Genomic DNA, 23,348 nt, shown 5'->3' with positions numbered 1-23,348 from the left:
ACCTGTGTACTGTACATTGTATAGAGGTGCAGTTTGTGTACTGTGTGTGGTATAGATGTGTGGTCTGTGTACTGTGTGTTGTATAGAGGTGTGGTCTGTGTGTTGTATAGAGGTGTGGTCTGTGTACTGTGTGTTGTATAGTACACAGACCACACCTCTATACAACACACAGTACACAGACCACACCTCTATACAACATACAGTACACAGACCACACCTCTATACAACACACAGTACACAGACCACACCTCTATACAACACACAGTACACATACCACACCTCTATACAACACACAGTACACAGACCACACCTCTATACAACACACAGTACACAGACCACACCTCTATACAACATACAGTACACAGACCACACCTCTATACAACACACAGTACACAGACCACACCTCTATACAACACACAGTACACAGACCACACCTCTATACAACACACAGTACATAGACCACATCTCTATACAACACACAGTACATAGACCACACCTCTATACAACATACAGTACATAGACCACACCTCTATACAACATACAGTACACAGACCACACCTCTATACAACATACAGTACACAGACCACACCTCTATACAACACACAGTACACAGACCACTCCTCTATACAACACACAGTACACAGACCACACCTCTATACAACACACAGTACACAGACCACACCTCTATACAACACACAGTGCATAGACCACACCTCTATACAACACACAGTACATAGACCACACCTCTATACAACATACAGTACACAGACCACACCTCTATACAACATACAGTACACAGACCACACCTCTATACAACATACAGTACACAGACCACACCTCTATACAACATACAGTACACAGACCACACCTCTATACAACACACAGTACATAGACCACATCTCTATACAACACACAGTACATAGACCACACCTCTATACAACACACAGTACACAGTCCACACTTCTATACAACACACAGTACACAGACCACACCTCTATACAACATACAGTACACAGACCACACCTCTATACAACATACAGTACACAGACCACACCTCTATACAACATACAGTACATAGACCACACCTCTATACAACATACAATACACAGACCACCCCTCTATACAAAATACAGTACACACCTCTATACAACACACAGTACACAGACCACACCTCTATACAACACACAGTACACAGACCACACCTCTATACAACATACAGTACACAGACCACACCTCTATACAACATGCAGTACACAGACCACACCTCTATACAACATGCAGTACACACCTCTATACAGCATACAGAACACATCTCACTATATAATATACAGTATACAACATACATTACACATTTCTCTATATAACATACAGTACACTTCTCTCTATATAACCTACAGTTCACATCTCTCTATACAACACACAGTACACATACTACACCTCTATACAACACACAGTACACAGACCACACCTCTATACAACACACAGTACAAAGACCACACCTCTATACAACATACAGTACAAAGACCACACCTCTATACAACATACAGTACACAGACTACACCTCTATACAACATACAGTACACAGACCACACCTCTATACAACATACAGTACACAGACCACACCTCTATACAACATGCAGTACACAGACCACACCTCTATACAACATGCAGTACACACCTCTATACAGCATACAGAACACATCTCACTATATAATATACAGTATACAACATACATTACACATTTCTCTATATAACATACAGTACACTTCTCTCTATATAACCTACAGTTCACATCTCTCTATATAACATACAGTACACGTCACACCTCTATACGATGTACAATACACAGGCACACCTCTATACAACATACAGCACAGAGACCACACCTCTATACAACGTGCAGTGCACAGACTACACCCTTATACAATATACAGTACATAGACCAATATACAGTACACAGAGCACACTCATACTATAAATAGTACTTATGTCAAACTCTTATACAATATAAAGCATTAAGGCCACATGATTTACAAAGATATGCCCTTGGTGACTATGTATATAAATACATTTATATAGACCCTACAACATTATATTCCCTCTGTTTAGTGCATAGACAGTACACAGCAATATATACACATCCCTAACTGCTGCATTACAATAGGGCGTATGTAATCTCATTAGCTATTCTCCAGCCTTTCACTGGAGCACACAGCATGTCACTATTACTGCACACTTTACATCACACACAAAGGCCTATCCTCAAATTATTTACATTACAAATAAGAAACATTCTTTTTGTTTTTGGTTTTTGTTTGTCTAAATAGTGAATAAAAAATAATCTCCTGCTCCCAACAGCTTACAATCTAATTGGTGCAAAGATATAGCAAGATATTGAGATAGTGAAGCCCTGTGCAATACTATCTGGTTATACAGTATGCAGATTGTTTTATACACCATACTTGTCCTATCTCTGTGAAACACTAGATCCCCCCCCTAGTTATATATATAGCTGCACTATCTCTGCGCTCTGTAACAATGCTCTATTTGTGTCTATGGAAAACGCTATCAGCACAATGTACAGCTCTCACTGTCACACACAGCACTTGTGTACCAGGGCCCAATGCAGAGCTGGAAGACATTAGCCATGCTCTGTATGAAGGTGAGAGTGGTTGCTAGTCTACACAGTGCTGCACATAGAAAGCAGAATTTATTTATACTGCATTGTGCTGAACATATTACTCATTGCCAGCTCTTTCAGTCATGTAATATATTAATCTGCTAATTTCCTTACTCATTAGGAACATTATGTGTCATAATATCTTTGTATAAGGATGAAGTGAGGCACATATGCCCTTATTATAAAATGGACATAAAAACGCAAAATGAAAATGGTGTACTGTGTTAGAGCACGTTATTATTACACTGTTATGCATATTTATGTCTTTAAAACTCCCAAAAGGGTTACAAATCATAACTGAAAAATAGAGCAGCAAGACTTTATTTTTAGCTGAGCACCGCTGATGAGCCAATGACTAGAGGCATATGTGCGTAGCCACCAACCACCAGCTAGCTCCCAGCTATGCTTTGCTGCTCTGGAGCGGATGTAATGATGTTTTAACCCTTTGTAGAAGTTACATAGAGCATTTCATTATTGCTATTTTGTTTATATGGAGCAAATTAGAGGATTTTTGTTTTCTATTTCTATGTCCCTTTAAGTATTTGGAGAGTGTTGTATTATCTATTTATTAGCAGGAGGTGAGCGATACATATGCTGTGTATTAGGATATGGTGAGCTGTGATATGCTGGTGAATATAATGTATATCTGACAGAGAAACAAAGACAGATATTGACACCAGATACCCATATCTCTATATTTCTATATGTAGTGGAAGCTCAATCCATTCCTTGTATATCATTATGCATCCCTGGACATTCTTCGCTTACCTTAAAGAGATACTAAAGCCAAATTGTTTCTTTAATGATTCAGATAGAGCATGCAATTTTAAGCATCCTTCTAAATTACTCCTATTATCAATTTTTCTAAGTTCTCTTGGTATCTTTATTTGAAAAGTAGTAGTTTAAGCTTAGGAGCCGGCCCATTTAAGGTTTACTACAGTACCCTGGATAGCGCTTGCTTATTGGTGGCTACATTTAGATGAGACCGGGTACACATCCCATGACCCTGCAACATGCTCTGCCCTGGGTGCTCACTGGCACTCACAGGAAGCTGTGCTGTCACCAGAGTCACAGGCAGTTAACCCCAGACAGGTCTGGGTGCAAGAACCATAAGGGAAATTACAAAACAAATGAATACAACACACAGAGAAAACGCTGCACTCACTTACAAGCTCTCAGCTAAGATTTAAAAGCAAAAATGGAAAGGTTAGTTACCGCATCTGGCCAAATGGGACAAGCCCAGGTACCATGTCAAGGTCCTTTCCAAAACCTGGGACCCTAAAACAGCCACACAATGCAAGCTCTCAAACCCAAACAAACTGGGAACAAGGGAAGGGTGCACAGGAATATGTAATCACCCTAGACATATACAAAACACGGAAGGGGACTGCACTGCTAGACCGGACCAGGTACACATCCCATGATCCTGCAACATGCTCAGCCCTGGGTGCTCAGTGGCACTCTCAAGAAGCTGTGCAGTCCCCAAAGTCACAGGCAGTTAACCCCAGACTTGTCTGGGTACAAGAACCATAGGGAAAATTACAAAACAAATTAATACAACACACAGAGAAAACCCTGCACTATATATATGTAATATCTGTATGGGGGTATGTATTTAAGCGTGATAGCTGTATATTGGGAGGGGTTCTGTGTATATGTGTGTATATTGGGAGGGGCAGAGTATATATATATATATATATGTGTGTAATATCTGTATGGTGGTATGTATTTGGGCCTGATAACTGTATATTGGGAGGGTTACTGTGTATATGTGTGTAATACCTGTATAATGGGAGGGACAGGGTATATATATATATATATATATAATATCTGTATGGGGGTATGTATTTAAGAGTGATAGCTGTATATTGGGAAGGTTACTGTGTATATGTGTGTAATACCTGTATAATGGGAGGGACAGGGTATATATATATATATATATATATATATATATATATATATATATATATATATATAATATCTGTATGGGGGTATGTATTTAAGCGTGATACCTGTATATTGGGAGGGGTTCTGTGTATATGTGTGTATATTGGGAGGGGCAGAGTATATATATATGTGTAATATCTGTATGGGGGTATGTATTTAAGAGTGATAGCTTACTGTGTATATGTGTGTAATACCTGTATAATGGGAGGGACAGGGTATATATATATATATATATATATATATATATATATATATATATATGTATTTAAGAGTGATAGCTTACTGTGTATATGTGTGTAATACCTGTATAATGGGAGGGACAGGGTATATATATATATATATATATCTGTATGGGGGTATGTATTTAAGCGTGATAGCTGTATATTGGGAGGGGTTCTGTGTATATGTGTGTATATTGGGAGGGGCAGAGTATATATATATGTGTGATATCTGTATGGTGGTATGTATTTGGGCCTGATAACTGTATATTAGGAGGGGTGAATGATGTGTCTGATACCCAGTACCTCTGGAAGAGACAAGTATAATGAATGTATCACTTGCTACTCTGCTATTAGACAATTAAATGGCACAATATGCATAAGTGCCTGATCACTCGCTTTGTACCCCTATATAAGGGAGGGAAGGAATCTTATGTAGCAGCTGGTGTAAGGAAGGCACAGAGGAAGCTGATAGCTCTGCAAGCACTTCATAAAATATTCACACTGTGCAGAAGGACCGTGTGTGGGAGGAGCCCAGCTCAGTGAACCACTATGCTTGGGAGCTGCTGAAAATAAGGAGGAATATTGCCAGCTCCTTACTGTCTCTTCTGTGCTGTATTCATACATAATTGAAATCAGTGAATGGAAAGTAAATGTGCTGCTATTGTTTGCATAATACACCAAATAGCAATCACAGTCACAGTACAATGAGTTGTGATCCTTTGTGGGTAAAGCACAGAGTACACTTCTTTAGACTCAGCTGTAGTAGTGGTGCAGACAGTGCTGAACTCTCCAGACTGTAATTGTTACAGCTAAGGATTAGAGTGGATTTGGGTATAGCAAGGGCAGAATTAAAGGGGCATGGAACCCACAATTTATCTTTCATGATTCAGATAGAGAATACAATTTTTAAACAACCTTCCAATTTACTTCTATTATCTAATTTGCTTAATTCTTTAAGTATCCTTTGTTGAAGAAATAGCAATGCCCATGGGTGAGTAGCCACCAATAAGCAGCTACAGAGTCTATTTAGATATGCTTTCAACAAAGGATATCAAAAGAATAACGCAAATTTGATAATAGAAGTAATTTGGAAAGTTTTTAAAAGTGCACGCTCTTTCTGAATCATGAAAGAAAAAAATAGGTTTCATGTCCCTTTTAAAAGACATAAAGTGCTTGCTTATAACTATGTGTTTAACCCTTGCAAGGGATCTCACATCTGGTGAGCCAATGACAAAAATGCAGATGTCATTGGCTAGTAGTGCCATGCTACTTAGGTATGTTTTTCAACAACAATACAGAGAGAACAAAATACATTTGGTAATAACAAATTAAATTGAAAAGTCTCTTAAAATTACGTGCCCTATCTGATCTTAACTCCAGAATTATCTGGAACCAAGAGGTTAACTCTCTGTCACACACACACAAATACACTCACTCTTTCACACACTGACTGACACACACACACACACACACACAAATACACTGACTGACACACACACACACAAAAATACACTCTCTCTTTCACACACTGACTGACACACACACACACACACACACACACAAATACACTCACTCTTTCACACACTGACTGACACACACACACAAATACACTCTCTCTTTCACACACTGACTGACACACACACACACACATACACTCTCTCTGACACACACACACAAATACACTCTCTCTTTCACACACTGACTGACACCCACACCCACAAATACACTCTCTCTTTCACACACTGACTGACACACACACACAAATACACTCTCTCTTTCACACACTGACTGACACACACACACACACACACACACAAATACACTCTCTCTTTCACACACTGACTGACACACATACACACAAATACACTCTCTCTTTCACACACTGACTGACACACACACACAAATACACTCTCTCTTTCACACACTGACTGACACACACACACAAATACACTCTCTCTTTCACACACTGACTGACACACCCACACAAATACACTCTCTCTTTCACACACTGACTGACACACACACACACACACACAAATACACCCTCTCTTTCACACACTGACTGACACACACACACACAAATACACTCACTCTCTCTTTCACACACTGACTAACACACACACACACATACATACACTCACTCTCTCTTTCACACACTGACTGACACACACACACACATACACTCTCTCTTTCACACACTGACTGACACACACACACAAATACACTCTTTCACACACTGACTGACACACACACACAAATACACTCTCTCTTTCACACACTGACTGACACACACACACAAATACACTCTCTCTTTCACACACTGACTGACACACACACACACACATACACTCTCTCTTTCACACACTGACTGACACACACACACAAATACACTCTCTCTTTCACACACTGACTGACACACACACACAAATACACTCACTCTTTCACACACTGACTGACACACACACACACACATACACTCTCTCTTTCACACACTGACTGACACACACACACAAATACACTCTCTCTTTCACACACTGACTGACACACACACACAAATACACTCACTCTTTCACACACACACTCTCAAACACAGACATACAAAGAAACTTACACACACACAAATACACATACACTGTTTTCTCTCTCCCACACAAAGACACACACACACACACACACGAGAGAAATAACTGTAGGTATGCCTTAGAAATTAAGGAAGACCAATGGCACTACTTTAAGTAATATATAACCCCAATGTTCCCTATGAATCCCCTAAATAAAGTTTGCGATAAAATGTCTGTCCTAGGGATATAGGTGCTCTGTTGTAATTTCAACTTGCAAGGATATAAAGAGAGGTGGTGGGACCAACTCTTTGGAAAGACAGTAGACTATATATATATATATATATATATAGCACTCTAGGGGTTAATGGGGTATATCAGCTCATGAGCTGAGTAAAGAAATAATACACAACTTGCAAAAAGCCGTTCAGGCGAAACATATTAGGGACGTTAGGGTATGGTGAGGAGTCCTAGGAGCTCCTGTGTTTTAGTTTCCTTAGGTTACCTTTATTTAATGCAGTGATCTATATGTAATTGACCTCTTATCAATATGCACTTATAACCATTTAGAGCAATCGTATTATAGCCACTGTTAAGACCGGCTCTAACACCCACCGAACCACACAGCAGCTATACTTGATGCTGCATTATGTTAGTAATATTATAAATCAATGTATTAGAATGTTTTAGTAGGTCTTTGTGTTGTGGGTACTTTACAGGTTGCCGTCCTAATTCACTCCCAGCTAGTTATACCATCTTAAGCCACGCCATTATTCAGGTCACGAATCACCCTGAATCTAGATGTACAGCGGTTGTTTAACTTTAAGACGATATTCGTTAAACTATAGGGGGACTAACGTGTACACAGATTAAGGTGGCAGCTTTATTCTAGCTGGTGTCAGCAATTTATCCATTAGGAGCCTCACAGAATCTGACTAGACAATCCTACAGCTGCCCTTTAGTTAACACTTTATGTTCAGTGTTACTTTGGTCATTTACCTCTGACTAATCCTGCCTACTTTACTACAGGTACCTAAGAGTGTTTTTAACATTCACTTCTCCTATTTTAATTGTGTGTTTTTTTTATTTAATAAAGGTTATATTTTAATTTAGTTGACCCCCTACATATGTGTTACCACTTTCCCCTTATGGCTGCAAGTTGTTTATTATTTCTTTACTCAGCTCATGAATGATATACCCCATTTAACCCTTAGAGTGCTATATACAGTATGTAGTCTTTCTCTCCACCTCTCTTTATATCCTTGCAAACTGTAGGTATGTGCAGTATGTTGCAAATGCACAATGTCACTTTTTTGGCTGTGGCTGTTTCCCATCAAACCCTGACATTTGCATGTCTTGGTCTGACTCAGCTTCAAATCCAGGCACACAAATGGAAATCCGAACTGCTTGGGCCATTCCTGGCCAGGTGGCTACCCTAACCCTCCCAAATATGCCAGAAAACCACCGACCAACCAGACACACCCATAATTTCACCCACTATCCATCTATGACCCAGCACCTACTTCTGACACTGCCCAACCCACAGAATAGCAACCTCACAAGTCCCTAATACCTAGCCACAAACGTTGTGAGGTAACACCAAAGGGGAATCAAAAATTATCTTAAATTTCCCTTTACATTTGTAGTTTGTAGCTTCAGTCTAAGACCCCGATATTCAAAGCATTGACATACTGGTGAGAAACTGCCTTTCTGGACTCGTCAACTTATCAGTCAGTAGGTCTGTTGATATATTCAAATAAAAGGAGCGGACCCACAAAGTGCCTGCGAGTTGCGATGTGTCTCCAATAGACTATATATTGGCGCGCGCTATGTCAGCAAAACATTGCTGACATTGCCACTTGTCGGCACTTTCTGTGGATGGGTGTAGGGGGCCATATTTGAAGTGTTCCTACACAGCGCACACTCATTGAAAACAAACACATGTTCTGTGTAGGAACACAATTACTAGATCAATAGCCCTTAGAAGGGGTTTTTGTAGGGCACTGCCTTAAAGTGATTTAGCTCTTTTTCATATAAAAACTACAACCCCATTCTACAATAAAAGTAACCCCCCCAAAAAAAAAAGTAATATAAAAAAAACCCTAAACTAAAAAATAACCCTATCCTAAAAAAGATTGCCCTGATTGGTTGAGCATTGCCCTTAGAAGGATATTTGTAATTATAGCTCTTTTGTTGCCCACCCCACCCCATCAAAAAAAAAAACTTTTCTAAAAAAAACTAAACCTAATCTTAAAAGAAAAAGGGCATTTGGTTGGGCATTGCCCTAAAGGGATTTAAGATCTTTTTGGAATTAAAAAAATATGAAAGCCCTATTCTAAAAAAATCCTATACTAAAACAAATAAAAGTGAAAAAAAAACAACTAAGCTTAAAAATAAAAAAGCACACCCCAAATAAATCCTAACGCTAATCCCCAACGTTTGTACTCACCAACTTGACTCAGGCTCCTATGTGATTGCCAACTGCGGTGCTCCTCTTTAGGGTGGGGCCCATCTCCATCCTAGCAGAGGCGGGGGCCCAGCTTCATGGAGGCGGTGGTCCTCTTATATCTGCATCCCAGCTGCAGTGGTCCATCTTTATCCATCTTCTGCTGCCGCTCCGCTGGGGAGGTCTTCATCCATCTTCCACCTGATGCGTCTTCTTTTTTTGTCATCTTCTGATCTTCTGTCCACAACGTCGTTTTTATGCGGACACCCTTGCATTCCTATTGGCTGATTTTCAAATCCAAATTCAAATCCGCCAATAGAAAAAGATTTCAATCTATTAGGGTTACTTTTATTGTAGAATCGGGTTGTAGTTTTTATGTGAAAAAGAGCTGTCACTTTAGGGCAATGCCCTACAAAAAGCCCTTCTAAGGGCTATTGCTATAGTAACGCATAATGTTAGTATAGGCTTTTTCTTATTTTTGTGGTGTTTTTTTTCCTAAAGGGGGCCTTAGTTTTAGTATAGGCATAACTGTGAGTTTTTCTGTAATGTTAGTTTTTTATTTGGCGGAAATTTAGTGTTTGTTATTTTATATCACTCTGGTGGGGGAAGAGTATGGAGGAAAATATTAGGATATGAAACCCCAAACCCCATGATTCAGATACATAAAATTAAAAACAACTTTCCAATCTACTTCTTTTATCTGCAGAAGCAGCAGTGCACTACTGGGAAAGAGCTGCTGATTGGTGGCTACCCATGTATGTCTCTTATCATAGGCTCAACCAGATTTACTCAACTAGCTCCCAGTAGTGCATTGCTTCTCCTTCAACAAAGGATACCAGGAGAAAGAAGGAAATCTGATAATAGAAGAAAACTGGAAAGCTGTTTAAAATTGTATGTTCTATCTGAATCATGAGCGAATAACATTTTCATGTCCCTTTAAGGGACAAAGGTGTTTAGGCCTTCAGCAAGGGGACAACAGCAGCAACATAATCTCACACTTCAGTTTCCTGACTTGGCATCTGAAATATACAGAGAGAGAGCAAAGACAGGTGTATATAATGTACGCTGGAATAAAGCCCCAACTGGTGCTTATTGGTGGGATTCACAGGGCTTGATGATAGAAAGCTCGTCATTGGCGGTGAGAAATGTGTATTTCTGACTCGCCTATCTTGCAAATTTCACGCCTTGCGTAATGATCGTATAAAGTGGGCAGTCCATTGTAAACAATACGTTACGCGATAAGGTGTCCAAAGTAAACTATAGGCTTCGCCTCCTTATATCATTTCACAAACTTCGAAATATCATTGCGTCGCTTCGTAATTTAAATGATTCACTTTAATTCAGTTTGTGTTTGCATATTTCAAAATGTAAAACTACAGTTATAGTATATTGTCTAATTACATTATATATCGTTATATTTTTTAAATTAAATAAATATTGTAAATAATGTTATTCATGTTAATTCGCCAAAGGATGGGTGGTGAGACATGTATGTGTTTTAAATGTGCGATTCGTATGGCGTATGTTTTTACATCATCGTAACATATCTGCGAAACTTGCGAGATTTACTCAGGTTACGCCCATGGAACGCCAATTTTCCATATCTGCGAAACTTGCGAGATTTACTCAGGTTACGCCCATGGAACGCCAATTTTACGCCCATCTTACACCCTCTCCTTCGCAATGAAACTCTCCTTCAAAATGAATTTTGCTTTTACTGTTCTGGTTATATTTTGTTATTCTTTTTATTGAAATTGTACAATAACCTTTTTTACGTTCTTTATTTATTTAATATTTTAACTCATTTGTAGTTCAATTATTACGAAATTGCGTATATGTTTTAAAAAAATGTTCAATGTGTAATATTTATTAACCAATCATATTTACTGTAATATTATTTCTGTTACCATAATACCTTGCAATACATTTATGTACGCATATTTATGAGTACTTCCTTAATATTCTCCAATCACAGAGTATTTTACATTTTACGCTGGTTACATGTATATTTCCTTAATGTATAGCATATTTTTATTCTGTGAGGCAGTTGATGAGATTTGTGAAAATGGTTGCTGAGCGGTTTTCAGTTGTGGAGAACGAAATCCTTGTATCTGCTTTGGAGCCAAACTATGATATGCTTTTTGGACCACAGAGGCGTGACACTAGTTTAAAGACAAGGGATGCAATCTGGGAAGATATTGCTGAAATGGTCAATTTAAATGCCACACATATTAAAAACTGTGGGGTCTATCTATCAAGCTCCGAACGTAGCTTGATGCCCCGTGTTTCTGGCGAGCCTGTAGGCTCGCCAGAAACAGCAGTTATGAAGCAGCGGTCACAAAGACCGCTGCTCCATAACCTGTCCGCCTGCTCTGAGCAAGCAGTCAGACATCGCCGGAATTCAACCCGATCGAGTACGATCGGGTTGATTGACACCTCCCTGCTGGTGGCCCATTGGCCGCGAGTCTGCAGGGGGCGGTGTTGCACCAGCAGCTCTTGTGATCTGCTGGTGCAATGCTGAATACGGAGAGCGTATTGATCTCCGTATTCAGCGAGGTCTGTCGGACCTGATCCGCACTGTCAGATCAGGTCCGCCAGACTTTGTTAAATAAAGGCCAGTGGCTCAATGTCGCAAAAGGGTTGTAGACATAATAACTTTGTGCTGTATGCTTCATAATTTAACCATTGAAAATAATCTAGATATTGTTGTAGATTATGATTATGAACATGAAATAATTCAAAACAAATTTTCTTCACAGGACCCTGCTGTAAACACCACAGTGAGGGAACACATGATTAATAATTATTTTTGATTTAAAACTGTATAATTACATTGCATTGCATTGCTTTACTTGTGAATACAATTGTATTCATTTCCTTTTTATTTCACATGTCACAAATAATACATGAGTTTGCACATTTAATATTTATAATATACACATTTGAATTTCTAAGATCAAGGTTGATAATACAATTGATCAATAGACACTTTCGAAAGAAATTACGAATACAGAATTACACATACGAAGTCGGTATTTAACATTACGCAAACAAAAAAAAACCCATTTGCAACGTATGTCGAATGAAGAAAACACGGCCATTTCGAATACATACACGCAATCAATTTTGAACACTTTCAATCATTACGATATTATATTCGCACTCCAGTGCGCACATCTTTACATCATATCATTTTACAAACGACCTTTCTATCATCGAGCCCACAGCCTGAGCTTGCATGGTTGGGGGTCTTTTTACAGGGAACACACTTCACTAAGGAAAGCACAGAGAACAAGAAGTTATACAACGCATGCACACTTTAGTTTTTCTTTTGCACATTAATACCTTTATTCAGTGAGTACTGAAGCCAGATTACAAATTGCAGAGAAAGGGAGCAGCTGGGAATGAGCGGTTCCAGAGCATTTCTGGTGTATCACCCCCTGTTTGCTGACTGTGCATCTCAAGCGTCATACACAGAAATGCTAGAGAGAGGACATAAAGAAGGTCACAGAGAGAATAGCAAGTAGCTCCTGAAAACTCCTCTTCATGGTTACATTTACTTCTTTGGTAATTTGTCTTTGTTTTCTTGCTATCCTTTGTTGAAAGCAGGAAGGTAAGCTCAGGAGTGTGCACGTGTCTGCAGTGCTATATGGCAGCACTAGATGGCAGCACTATTTCCTGTCATGTAGTGCTGCAGACATTTGCACGCTGCCTATCTTCTTTAACAAAGAATAACAAGAGAACAAAGAAAATGTGATAATAGCAGTCAATTGGAAACTTTTTTTTAAATCATATGCTCTATCTGAATCGTGAATGAAAAATGTTGGGTTTCATGTCCCTTTAAACTCAAAATAGCTTTGTTTTGTGCACTATTTAGCGGTAGTCTGTTTTGCAGGGTCTTTCATACATAGAATAATGTAATAGTCATGAAGACAGTGAGGCCGAATTATCAAAGGTCTTGCAGACCTGATCCGACAGTGCGGATCAGGTCCGCAAGACCTCGCTGAATGCAGAGAGCAATACGCTCTCCGTATTCAGCATTGCACCAGCAGCTCACAAGAGCTGCTGGTGCAATGCCGCCCCCTGCAGACTCACGGCCAATGGGCCGCCTGCAGGGGGGTGTCAATCAACCCGATCGTACTCGATCAGGTTGAATTGTGGTGATTACTGTCCGCCTGCTCAGAGCAGGTGGACAGGGTTATGGAGCAGCGGTCTTTAGGTCGCTGCTTCATAACTGCTGTTTTGGGCGAATCTGAAGACTCGCCAGAAACACGGACCCTCAAGCTCCATTCGGAGCTTGATAAATGGGTCTCTTAGACTCACATTCACCTGATTTAAACAAACACACAAGAGATCCCCATATGTCACATTACCCCCAGATCAGGCCCATGACCCTGTAGCTACTGTCAGCTATTTGTCCACACCAGACCTCAGATCACACCCATGACCATGTAGCCATTGTCAGTTATTAGTCCACACCAGACCTCAGATCAGACCCATAATCATGTAGCTACTGTCAGTTATTTGTCTACACCAGACCTCAGATCAGACCCATGATCATGTAGCTACTGTCAGTTATGTGTCCACACCAGACCTCAGATTAGACCCATGATCATGTAGCTACTGTCAGCTATTTGTCCACATTAGACCCATGACCCTGTAGCCACTGTCAGCTATTTGTCAAATTCAGACCTTAGATCAGAACCTTGACTCTGTAGCCACTGTTATCCATATCCCCACATCAAACCTTTGATCTCAGATCAGGCCCATGACCCTGTAGCTACTGTCAGCTATTTGTCCACATCAGACCTCGGATCAGACCCATGGCCATATCATCCTTGTTAGCCAAATACCCACATAATATCTTATATAAGACCCCGGTTAGCCATATGCCCACTGAAGATCTCATATCAGACCCATGACCCTGAAGTCCCTGTTATCCATATGACCACATTAAACCTCAGATAAGACACTGTACTGCAGCCCCTGTCAGCCACATGTTTTCATTAGACCTCAGATCAGACCTTGTAGACCAGTTGAAATACTGGATACCTAGCAACCCTACTTGTTGTACATAATAAAAAATGGAGCTTTGTAATTACACAATCATCAGATATATCTGGCCTCACAAGCTAAATTAATAAACACACTAGTTGCACGTGGCAACTATAGGGAGAAGGAGATACTAACTGAAAGGAACAGTGAAGTATAGGCTTATGATTGCAAACATAACTAGGAGCTGATGAGTCAAAATAGCTATTTAATCTCCCCAACTGTAGTAATAAGGAGACATCTATAGGGTAAGCAAACAGACATAGCAAGATATAGGCTTATTATAAAACACCAACTGAGGTTGGTCCCCATTAAAGGCAAAATGGTTTTATTAAATTAATATTAATTAATTAATAATTAATATTTTTAGGCTGCCATAACAATGTTGCATTTACTTATAATTTATATATTAATTATTTTGTTGTGTTACATACACTTTTTGCCATAATTAAATTAAACCATTTATCTTTATAGGTTTGTCCCCAATTGCTTCAACTGCATCAACTCCTAGTGGTGATCCTTTAACACCGAAGGCTATAACTCCACTGCAGGAATCTCCACCAGTGAGCCCTGAGAGTGATACAAGTAGAGCACTGGTTTCATCGTACCTGCAAGTTAAGGAAGATGATCGGCCTCAGCCAGAGGGAGCAAGCAGTGAAATATCTACAGCAGGTGGCAGAGCCATTCTTCAGGTGGCCTCTGAAACTACAAAGGAGCCTGCCTTAGCTGATGTACAGGAACCAGTAGAAGCCCACAGTGTAGTTGGTCCTGCCGTGTCTTTGACCACTGACACCCTTGATACTAGAATTGTAATGGGAGAAGAGACTTCTTGCAGCACTGAAGAGACAGGCACTTTAAATATTTTGCAATCTTGCACGGCTGAGCTTGAACCTGTTCCTTTGGATACAATGGAAGAAGAAGCAGCAGCGCTCTCATCCAATCACAAAGTTGAAAAATCTGAGAGAGATTCTGGGACAGAGAGTGACAAGGAAGTCATTGTGCCTCAGTTTTCTGATGATTTGCACTTGGAATACAATGAATCAAGCAGAGAGTATACTCTGAAAGAAAGCTTCTTTACTCAGGGAGAAGCATTAGCTGATGTGCCTTCACTATCTCCTGAGCCCACCAAAGAGTCACCCTGTATTTGCACAGAGAGTGAGGTCCAGTCACTCAAACATACATATAATGTTGACTCAGATCTATACACCACTGCTCCTTCCACCCCTATAAAAACCATCTATACACAGCTTAAGCATTATCCATTCTCAAGGTATAGCCAAAATGATGATCAAAATGACACTGAAAATGAAAGCTTGTGTTCCCCTCCTACTTCACCATCAGGCTCCTATATCACTGCAGAAGGGGGCAGTTGGACCTCTTCAATTACATCTAGTGGGTCGCCTTCTTGTTCTCCGAATCTGATGGCTGAAGCAGATGCAATGGAAGCACACAATGCTTATCCAGATCCCCTGGATGCTCATGAGCAGGGTATTTGTGAAGACCCATGTTGCATGTCCCCTGACATTTTAGATGATGAAGATATTCCAGAACTGTATAGTAGAAGTTTACAATCTGATAATTTCTCTCTGGCAAATGAGGCAGTAGCAGATGGATATGAAAATGATGGCCAAACTACTGAAGAAGAAGAGGATGAAGAAGAAGAATGGGAAACAGACTTTGCACCTTCTTTTACTAGTATACCCCTTTGTTCAGAGTATGTGAATACAGTCATATCAGATTCTTTCTCCTCCCCTACCGTTTATGAGCATGATGTATTACAAGCATCTAGAGCAAGTTGTTCTTCAGAAATTGATGAGTTTCCACAGGGAACAGCTGAGGTACATTCTGAATTACCAAGAGCTGACCTGCAAAATGTTGAAAATGACCACATGATACCGGCCTTTATGCTTCCCTTCCAAGGAAGTTTGATTTTTGAAGCAGAATCAATGGAAATTACATTGTTTCCTCAAGGTGAGTCTGTTGAGGCTGAGGTGATTTATGGAGAAGAGGATGATGATAGCACTTCTGCATCCCTTCTGCATTCTCTGTCTGAGAATTCCATCAATGAAGGGGTGGATGAGTCCTTTGCTTACCAGGATGACACATCTGAGTCATCAGATTCAGCATCTTATGATGGTGAAGATGATGAGAAACGGTACAGCACTGAGCAGTATGCCGTAACAACTGATTCTGTTCTAGAAACTACAGAGACCCAAGCTGAGCATCAGCACAATTCCTCTGTTTCATGTGAGAGTGAAATGGAGACATCTTCAGATTTATCTGACACAGATGAGGAATGTGCAGTTTTTTCAGCTCTTGACACAGGGGTTGGTGATTTGCCAAGTAGTAAAAAAAATCCAACACACGAGGAGAATCCCAATTTTAAGAACCTTCATGACAGTGCTAATGAGAGTGAAGAAAAAGAAAACAATAGCGATGAAGAAAAAAAAGAAAACAATGACTTAAACTTTGCTCAATGCCTAACACTCAAAGAATCTAAAGAGGTTTTGACCAGGCAAGATAGTTCTAGTGAACTGGAAGACTCTAGCACCAGCATGGCCACAGAGCCCATTAGGAGGGCTCTGCCACTTACACCTGAAGTTCAAAAGGAAACTCAGTTTGCTACTTTAGTGGGCACAGTTCCAGTGGAAGAAAAAGAACAGACATCAAGGTGGTCAGATAGCCCAATAGAACAACAATCTTCATCTTCAGAGATAGATGAGATCCTCGGTGCTGGGATCAATAATGTTGGTGAATGTCTGATTGCTTGTTTTGACACTGATGAAGAGCTGGATACTTTGCCATCACTGAACACAAATGCAGAAAGCATAGGGGAAGAAAAGAGAGAACAAGAGCAGAGTGGTCGTCAGTCCTCTATGGCCATTATGAACCCACAGATGACCACAGTTCAATATTACAACTTTGGGTCAGGGGAGAATTTAGCATCCGAGTCAATGAATGAGCATAATTTACAGTCGGCTATGAAAAGTGAGGCATCAGCACAGTGCAATGTGGAAGCAATAGACATAGCAACATGTGATGGAATATTGAACATCACAGAGCTAGAAAAGCGAGATACTGAGATGGAGCATAACTTGCCAGAACACCTCCATGAAGAAAGGTTAGAAGACAACGCTGAGGGTGACTGCATGTTTGTGTGCTATGATTCTGGTGATGATCAGGAGCTTGAGATGACTCGACTTGACCGACAATCTCTCATTAGTCAGATATACAGACAACAAGAAGAAGCTGCTATGACCAAATCATCCTACAGCACAAATAAAAGAAAGCCTGCAGAATTTGAGGGGGAGACACAGACAATGCTAGCATCCACTGATCAAGGGGACTTTAAAGAATATTTGGATGATAACTCAGGTTATCTTGTAGCTAGAACAGAGCAGGGTGTGATGGACCAAGAATTTATCATAGAGGGTGTAGGTTTCAATAACTTGACTAAATCTTCTCTTATGAGTGAAATGTCTGTTCAGTTAAATACAAACAACAACATTCTAGAGGAAAGAGATAATATTCAATATACAGTAAAAAATGATACGTGTGTTATCAGCGAACACAACTCGGATGAAATGCATATTACTATAAAAGCTCAGGTATGCCCTAGGGTCGCCAGATCTTCTTCTCCAGAACAGACAACTTCAGCACTGGAAACAGATAACTTTACTAATGATAAGTTGCATATGCCTGGAAATGTCTTAGAACCTTTAGAGAAGCAGGGGTCAAAAACTAACCAACAGACTAATTCAGGCACATATTCTTATGTTTTTGAGGAAAGGAGTGAAATAGTTCTGGATAATTTGAAGCAGGATACCGTTGAATATGAAACTAAGGAAGGAATTCAGAAAGAAGCTCTTGAGTGTCCAGATTTGAAAGAGCCTCCATATGTTGAAGATAAAAGTCAGTGTAGCAAACCTATACAAAGCAAAGGGGGCATCCAGATCATCCCTTACTCGAGTGACACTGATAATGCATCACATCTCAAGGTGGGAACAACAGCTACTTTGCATCAGAGCAATATTTTAGAGGTAAAAGAAAATTCTGAGCCTGATCCTTATTTGTATGATGTCAAGGCAGAAGATGACTCAAATATTCACAACACTTCTCTATTGGAAAGTAGAATAACAACTGGTGAGCTGAAAAACAACCCTAAAACACAAGAAGATCTTTACCATACTGATGGAGATATTTCTTTACAAAGTAGTATGGGGCATCTAGGAAGCCCATACAACGAATCTATAATATCTGATGATACACTTGAATGGGAAACGGGAACAGACAGCAGTAAGAGGTCTTCTGAAGAACAGCTACATTCCAATTCAGAACCGAAAATGGCTGAAAATTCTGAGGATAAAGAGAAAGCTCTGGAACAGGTTTCTACAGAAAGTTCTTCATTTAACATTAGTCAGGTAGAAACCAAAATATGTATAGAACAATCTGATAAGTTAACGACTGATGAATCATGTAAATCTTTTGAAGATAACATGTCAAATGGCTTTAGCAACCGTGTTATTGATACACAGCGAGCAGCAGATCATGCCACTACAATACCCGATAATCAATTTAAAGATTCTAATAAGAATCCAGAAAAGTCATTAAGGTCCTCTTGTAACAAAAATGAGGAACTGAAAATCACTAGAGGAAAAACTTCAGATATAAGATGTATGGATAAAGAGGAAATAGGTGTAAAGGAAGCAAAGACCTCTCCAAATCATGTCAGCCCAGATTCTGTATGTGCCTTTGTACTGCCTACTGAAATCAATGAAACATCTCAAGAAGAGTTGGTCAATGACATGACCAGACTCCTGCAGGGCTCCTTTGGTAAACTGGAGACTTTGGATCTGAATAACCGATCTGGTTGTACTGAGACCAATGTGTGCAAGTTTACAAGGACTTCTAGCAATTTAAAAGGGAACAGTGAATTAACATCTTATTTATTAGGAGATATTAAGGTAAATACTAGATGCCACATAGATAAGACTTCCCAAGAGAAACATAATGAAACTCAAAGGGTGGAAACTGGTCCACAGAAGCATACAATGCCTGAAGAAAAAAATCATGAGAAGAACATTCCAGAAACTGCTCTTTCAAAGGCTTCAGGTACGTTTTCCTCAAACGAAGGAAAAGTAAAGAAAGACAAATTAAGTGAATGTGTCAGGACAGTAGAAAACCCTTGTGTTGAATCACATAACATAAACCATTCACCATATTGCAAGACAGAAATGCAAAATGAGCCTAAAAGTGAGGTACAAAACATTGTTATTGATACAGGTCCAAATAAAGTAGCAAATGAAAATCTGACATCAAAATGTTACCTCACTAGGACACTGGACAACACAAATATCCGGGTATCACCCCATGTAGGGTTTATGAACTCTACTCTTAAAAGTCCTCTGCATGAAAACCTTCAGTCTGTGTTAGGATCAGGCCCTACACATAAAGCTTCAGATACTGGGAAGTCTGTCACATATACATGTTCGGCTGTAAGCAAAGTGTCTTCCTCAGCCACCTGTTCTGTGTCTGCAGGGTGTGCTCAGGATAAAAAGGAGGTGGGACACCTTCCCACCATAGAGAGGACATCCAGGGGTCCAGAGCACACATCAGCTATACTGGATACCAAGATGTGTTCTACAGGTACTATATACTGTATATATCTATCTATATATATATATTTTCTCTGTAAGCATTGTTGAATTTTAAAAATCTTTCAGTAATATACAAACTTGGTAGCGCCATAAATTCCTTTCTGATGTTTCTCTTTAAAAAAATCCATCTGGTACCCTATTTTAGCATCTAAGCCTATTATAGATATAATTCAATTGTCAGTAGCTGTTTATGTAATATATTCAGGATTTGTTTAGCATACTACAGTAGTGTTGAGCACATATTCTAACCCTGCAGTATATGTACCTTGTTTCTTACCAATATATTATCTGTAGCAGTTCCTGACATGAGTTCTAAGGTCTCTGAGTTGAGCACCGTGCTTGTTCCCACCAGCAAGTCTCCAGGAAAAAGCTGTTTCTCAATGGCAAAAGAGCAGACATGCAAGAAAAGCCATCTCAGTTCTGTTCTTTCGGACCCCAGCTCCTCCAGTGAGAGCGAGCTGACTTCTCGGAGTCATGATAGGCATCTGCTCAAAGAGACATCGGCTGTTACACTCCTTGGCGTCAACAAGCCTATGCTGAGGCAGAGAGGATGTGAGACGCTCAGCCATAGAGGTAAATGAAAATATAGCCTTTTATACCAATACTATAGTATTTCTAGCAGTTTGGTTACTAAAAGAAATGCAGCCTAGTTTGTAGTTATAATGGTAGGACCCATATAGTGTTAGTAGTTCAGTGAGACCTTTTGTTCACAAAGGTAAAGGATCATTAAACACCTTGCAATATAAAATGTTTAATTATGTGAAGTATTTTCTTTTAATTTAACTTGATTTGTCTAATTTAAAAAAAAAGGAAAGTAAACACTGCAGACTTCACAAGCTGTACCCTCTTACATATATGTCCCTAATTGGTGTCAGCAAAGTCTGCAAAAAATGCAAGTTTTACTAACAGAAGGATAATGGTAAGCTTTATCTACTAGAGAAACAAGATAGGCTTCTCCAAATAAGGAAAATATTGGGGTGGATTGTGGCCATTGAAAAATAATTGTATGTGTTAATATATTCTCAAAACTTTCAAATTTGACCTGTATGTTAGTTTATTTCAAAACTTCCCAGAGCCAATTCTCCAGGTGCCAGGCTTGTTAAACTCAATCCATCAGTTTCATTTGAACTATATTCAGAGGAGGCTGAAACAGCAGATCAGAAGGATCATTTCTGATGACAATGATCCTACAGTCTGCTGTATTAATGGCTTGCATAGAAAAGGGAAAGATTGATACAACTTACTCATTTTCTTTCAAAATGAGCACTTTAACATTCTCAATGTAGCCACTGATTTTAGTGAGATGTGGGAGTTGATATTACAGAAAGTTCTAATGTCACATGATTTTTTCAACAAACATCCTCTACTGAACAAGAAAGAAACTGACTGGAGCTAGTGCCTGTGTCTCCTAACAACTAATTTAAAGGGAAAGCTCCTATTTAGCAATAATGTATTTATCACAACAGTTTCTCTTTACGTTTTCTGAATAGAATGTGGGCCATACTGCTCAGAGGACTACAGATATACATGTATTAATTAATTTATTGGCCCTAAATAAGAGAAAATTAAAATCTGTCTCCAGCTATCTCAAAGAAACTTTTTGTAAGAGACATGATTCTACATAATCAGAGTGTATATATAGTGCATCAAAAACGGAAAAAGCCAGCACTCTCCCAATAAGGTTAAACGTCAATCTTTATTTTTCACAGGATAAAAACAGAGAAAACACGCCTGACACGTTTCGACATTGCTGCCTTATTCATAAGCGTGCCTTCAAGTTAAAAACTATGCATTTTATAACACCCACCGTTTAACCATTGGTTAGTTCAAAGTCATGTGACTGAATTAATAGATAGGACTGTCTAAAGGTGGACTAAGGTAGATACCATAACAATTGCACATTTAAGGAAAAATATTGACACTATGCAAATCTGAAACAAACTACAACCACTAAGCTGTGTTTAACATGCCTTTTTGTGTATAGCACTACTGTGTAGTTTTATAGCTAAAAGTGTGATTACATTTGCCTTTTCACATTAGAATACATATAATAACAGTGTGCTAAAAAAAAGCAGAAAAACTTCCATGATTCAGATAGAGCATGCGATTTTAAACAAATTTCCAATTAACTTTTTACATTTGCTTTGTTCTCTTGATGTCCTTTGTTTAAAAGCATACCTAGGTAGGCTCAGTAGCAGAAATGCACTATGGGAGCTATCTGCTGATTGGTAACTGCACATGTATGCCTCTTGTCATTGGTTTGCCAGATGTGTTCTCCCATTAGTGCTTTGCTGCTCTTTCAACAAAAGGATACCAAGAGATTCAAGAAAATTTGATAATTTAAGTAAACTGGAAAGTTTTTTTTTTAATTCTATGCTTTATCTGAATCATGAAACAAATGTTTTGGGTTTCATGCCCCTTTAAAGGGACATTGTACACTAGATTTTTCTCTGCATAAATGTTTTGTAGATGATCCATTTATATAGCCCATCAGGGAGTGTTTTTGTAGCAATGTATAGATTTGCTTATTTTTAAATAACATTGTGCTGATTTTCCTAACCAAGCCCCAAAGTTTTAGATGTGTATTGATGTATACAGACTTCAGACTACTTCTGTTTGTGTAATGGGTCTTTTCATATGCAGGGGGGGGGGGGGTCTGTTCATCCTGATTTCCCAGCTCCTTTCACTGGGTGTCCAGCCTAACCTCATCAACAGTTCTAAGTTGTGAGCTTTTAAGTATGTTTTTAAAAGGTTTTATACTGGATTTTTATATCAGTATCTGTGCAT

The 23,348-nt window shown here is 39.3% G+C and overlaps 1 protein-coding gene across 1 annotated transcript in view; it reads left to right on the top strand.

Annotated features, from left to right (window-relative positions):
• LOC128659257 (uncharacterized) overlaps positions 1 to 23,348 on the top strand; it is a 70,098-nt gene that overhangs the window by 12,859 nt on the left and 33,891 nt on the right. Inside the window, exons 2-3 of the mRNA XM_053712932.1 lie at positions 15,379 to 20,550; positions 20,856 to 21,134. Of these exons, the coding sequence (XP_053568907.1) occupies positions 15,379 to 20,550; positions 20,856 to 21,134 (5,451 nt within the window). The remainder of the gene's footprint in view (positions 1 to 15,378; positions 20,551 to 20,855; positions 21,135 to 23,348) is intronic.

This window comes from Bombina bombina, chromosome 5, assembly GCF_027579735.1.
Source record: "Bombina bombina isolate aBomBom1 chromosome 5, aBomBom1.pri, whole genome shotgun sequence".
In the NCBI taxonomy this organism is placed as follows: domain Eukaryota; kingdom Metazoa; phylum Chordata; class Amphibia; order Anura; family Bombinatoridae; genus Bombina; species Bombina bombina.
This window is presented reverse-complemented; position numbering and strand designations above follow the sequence as displayed.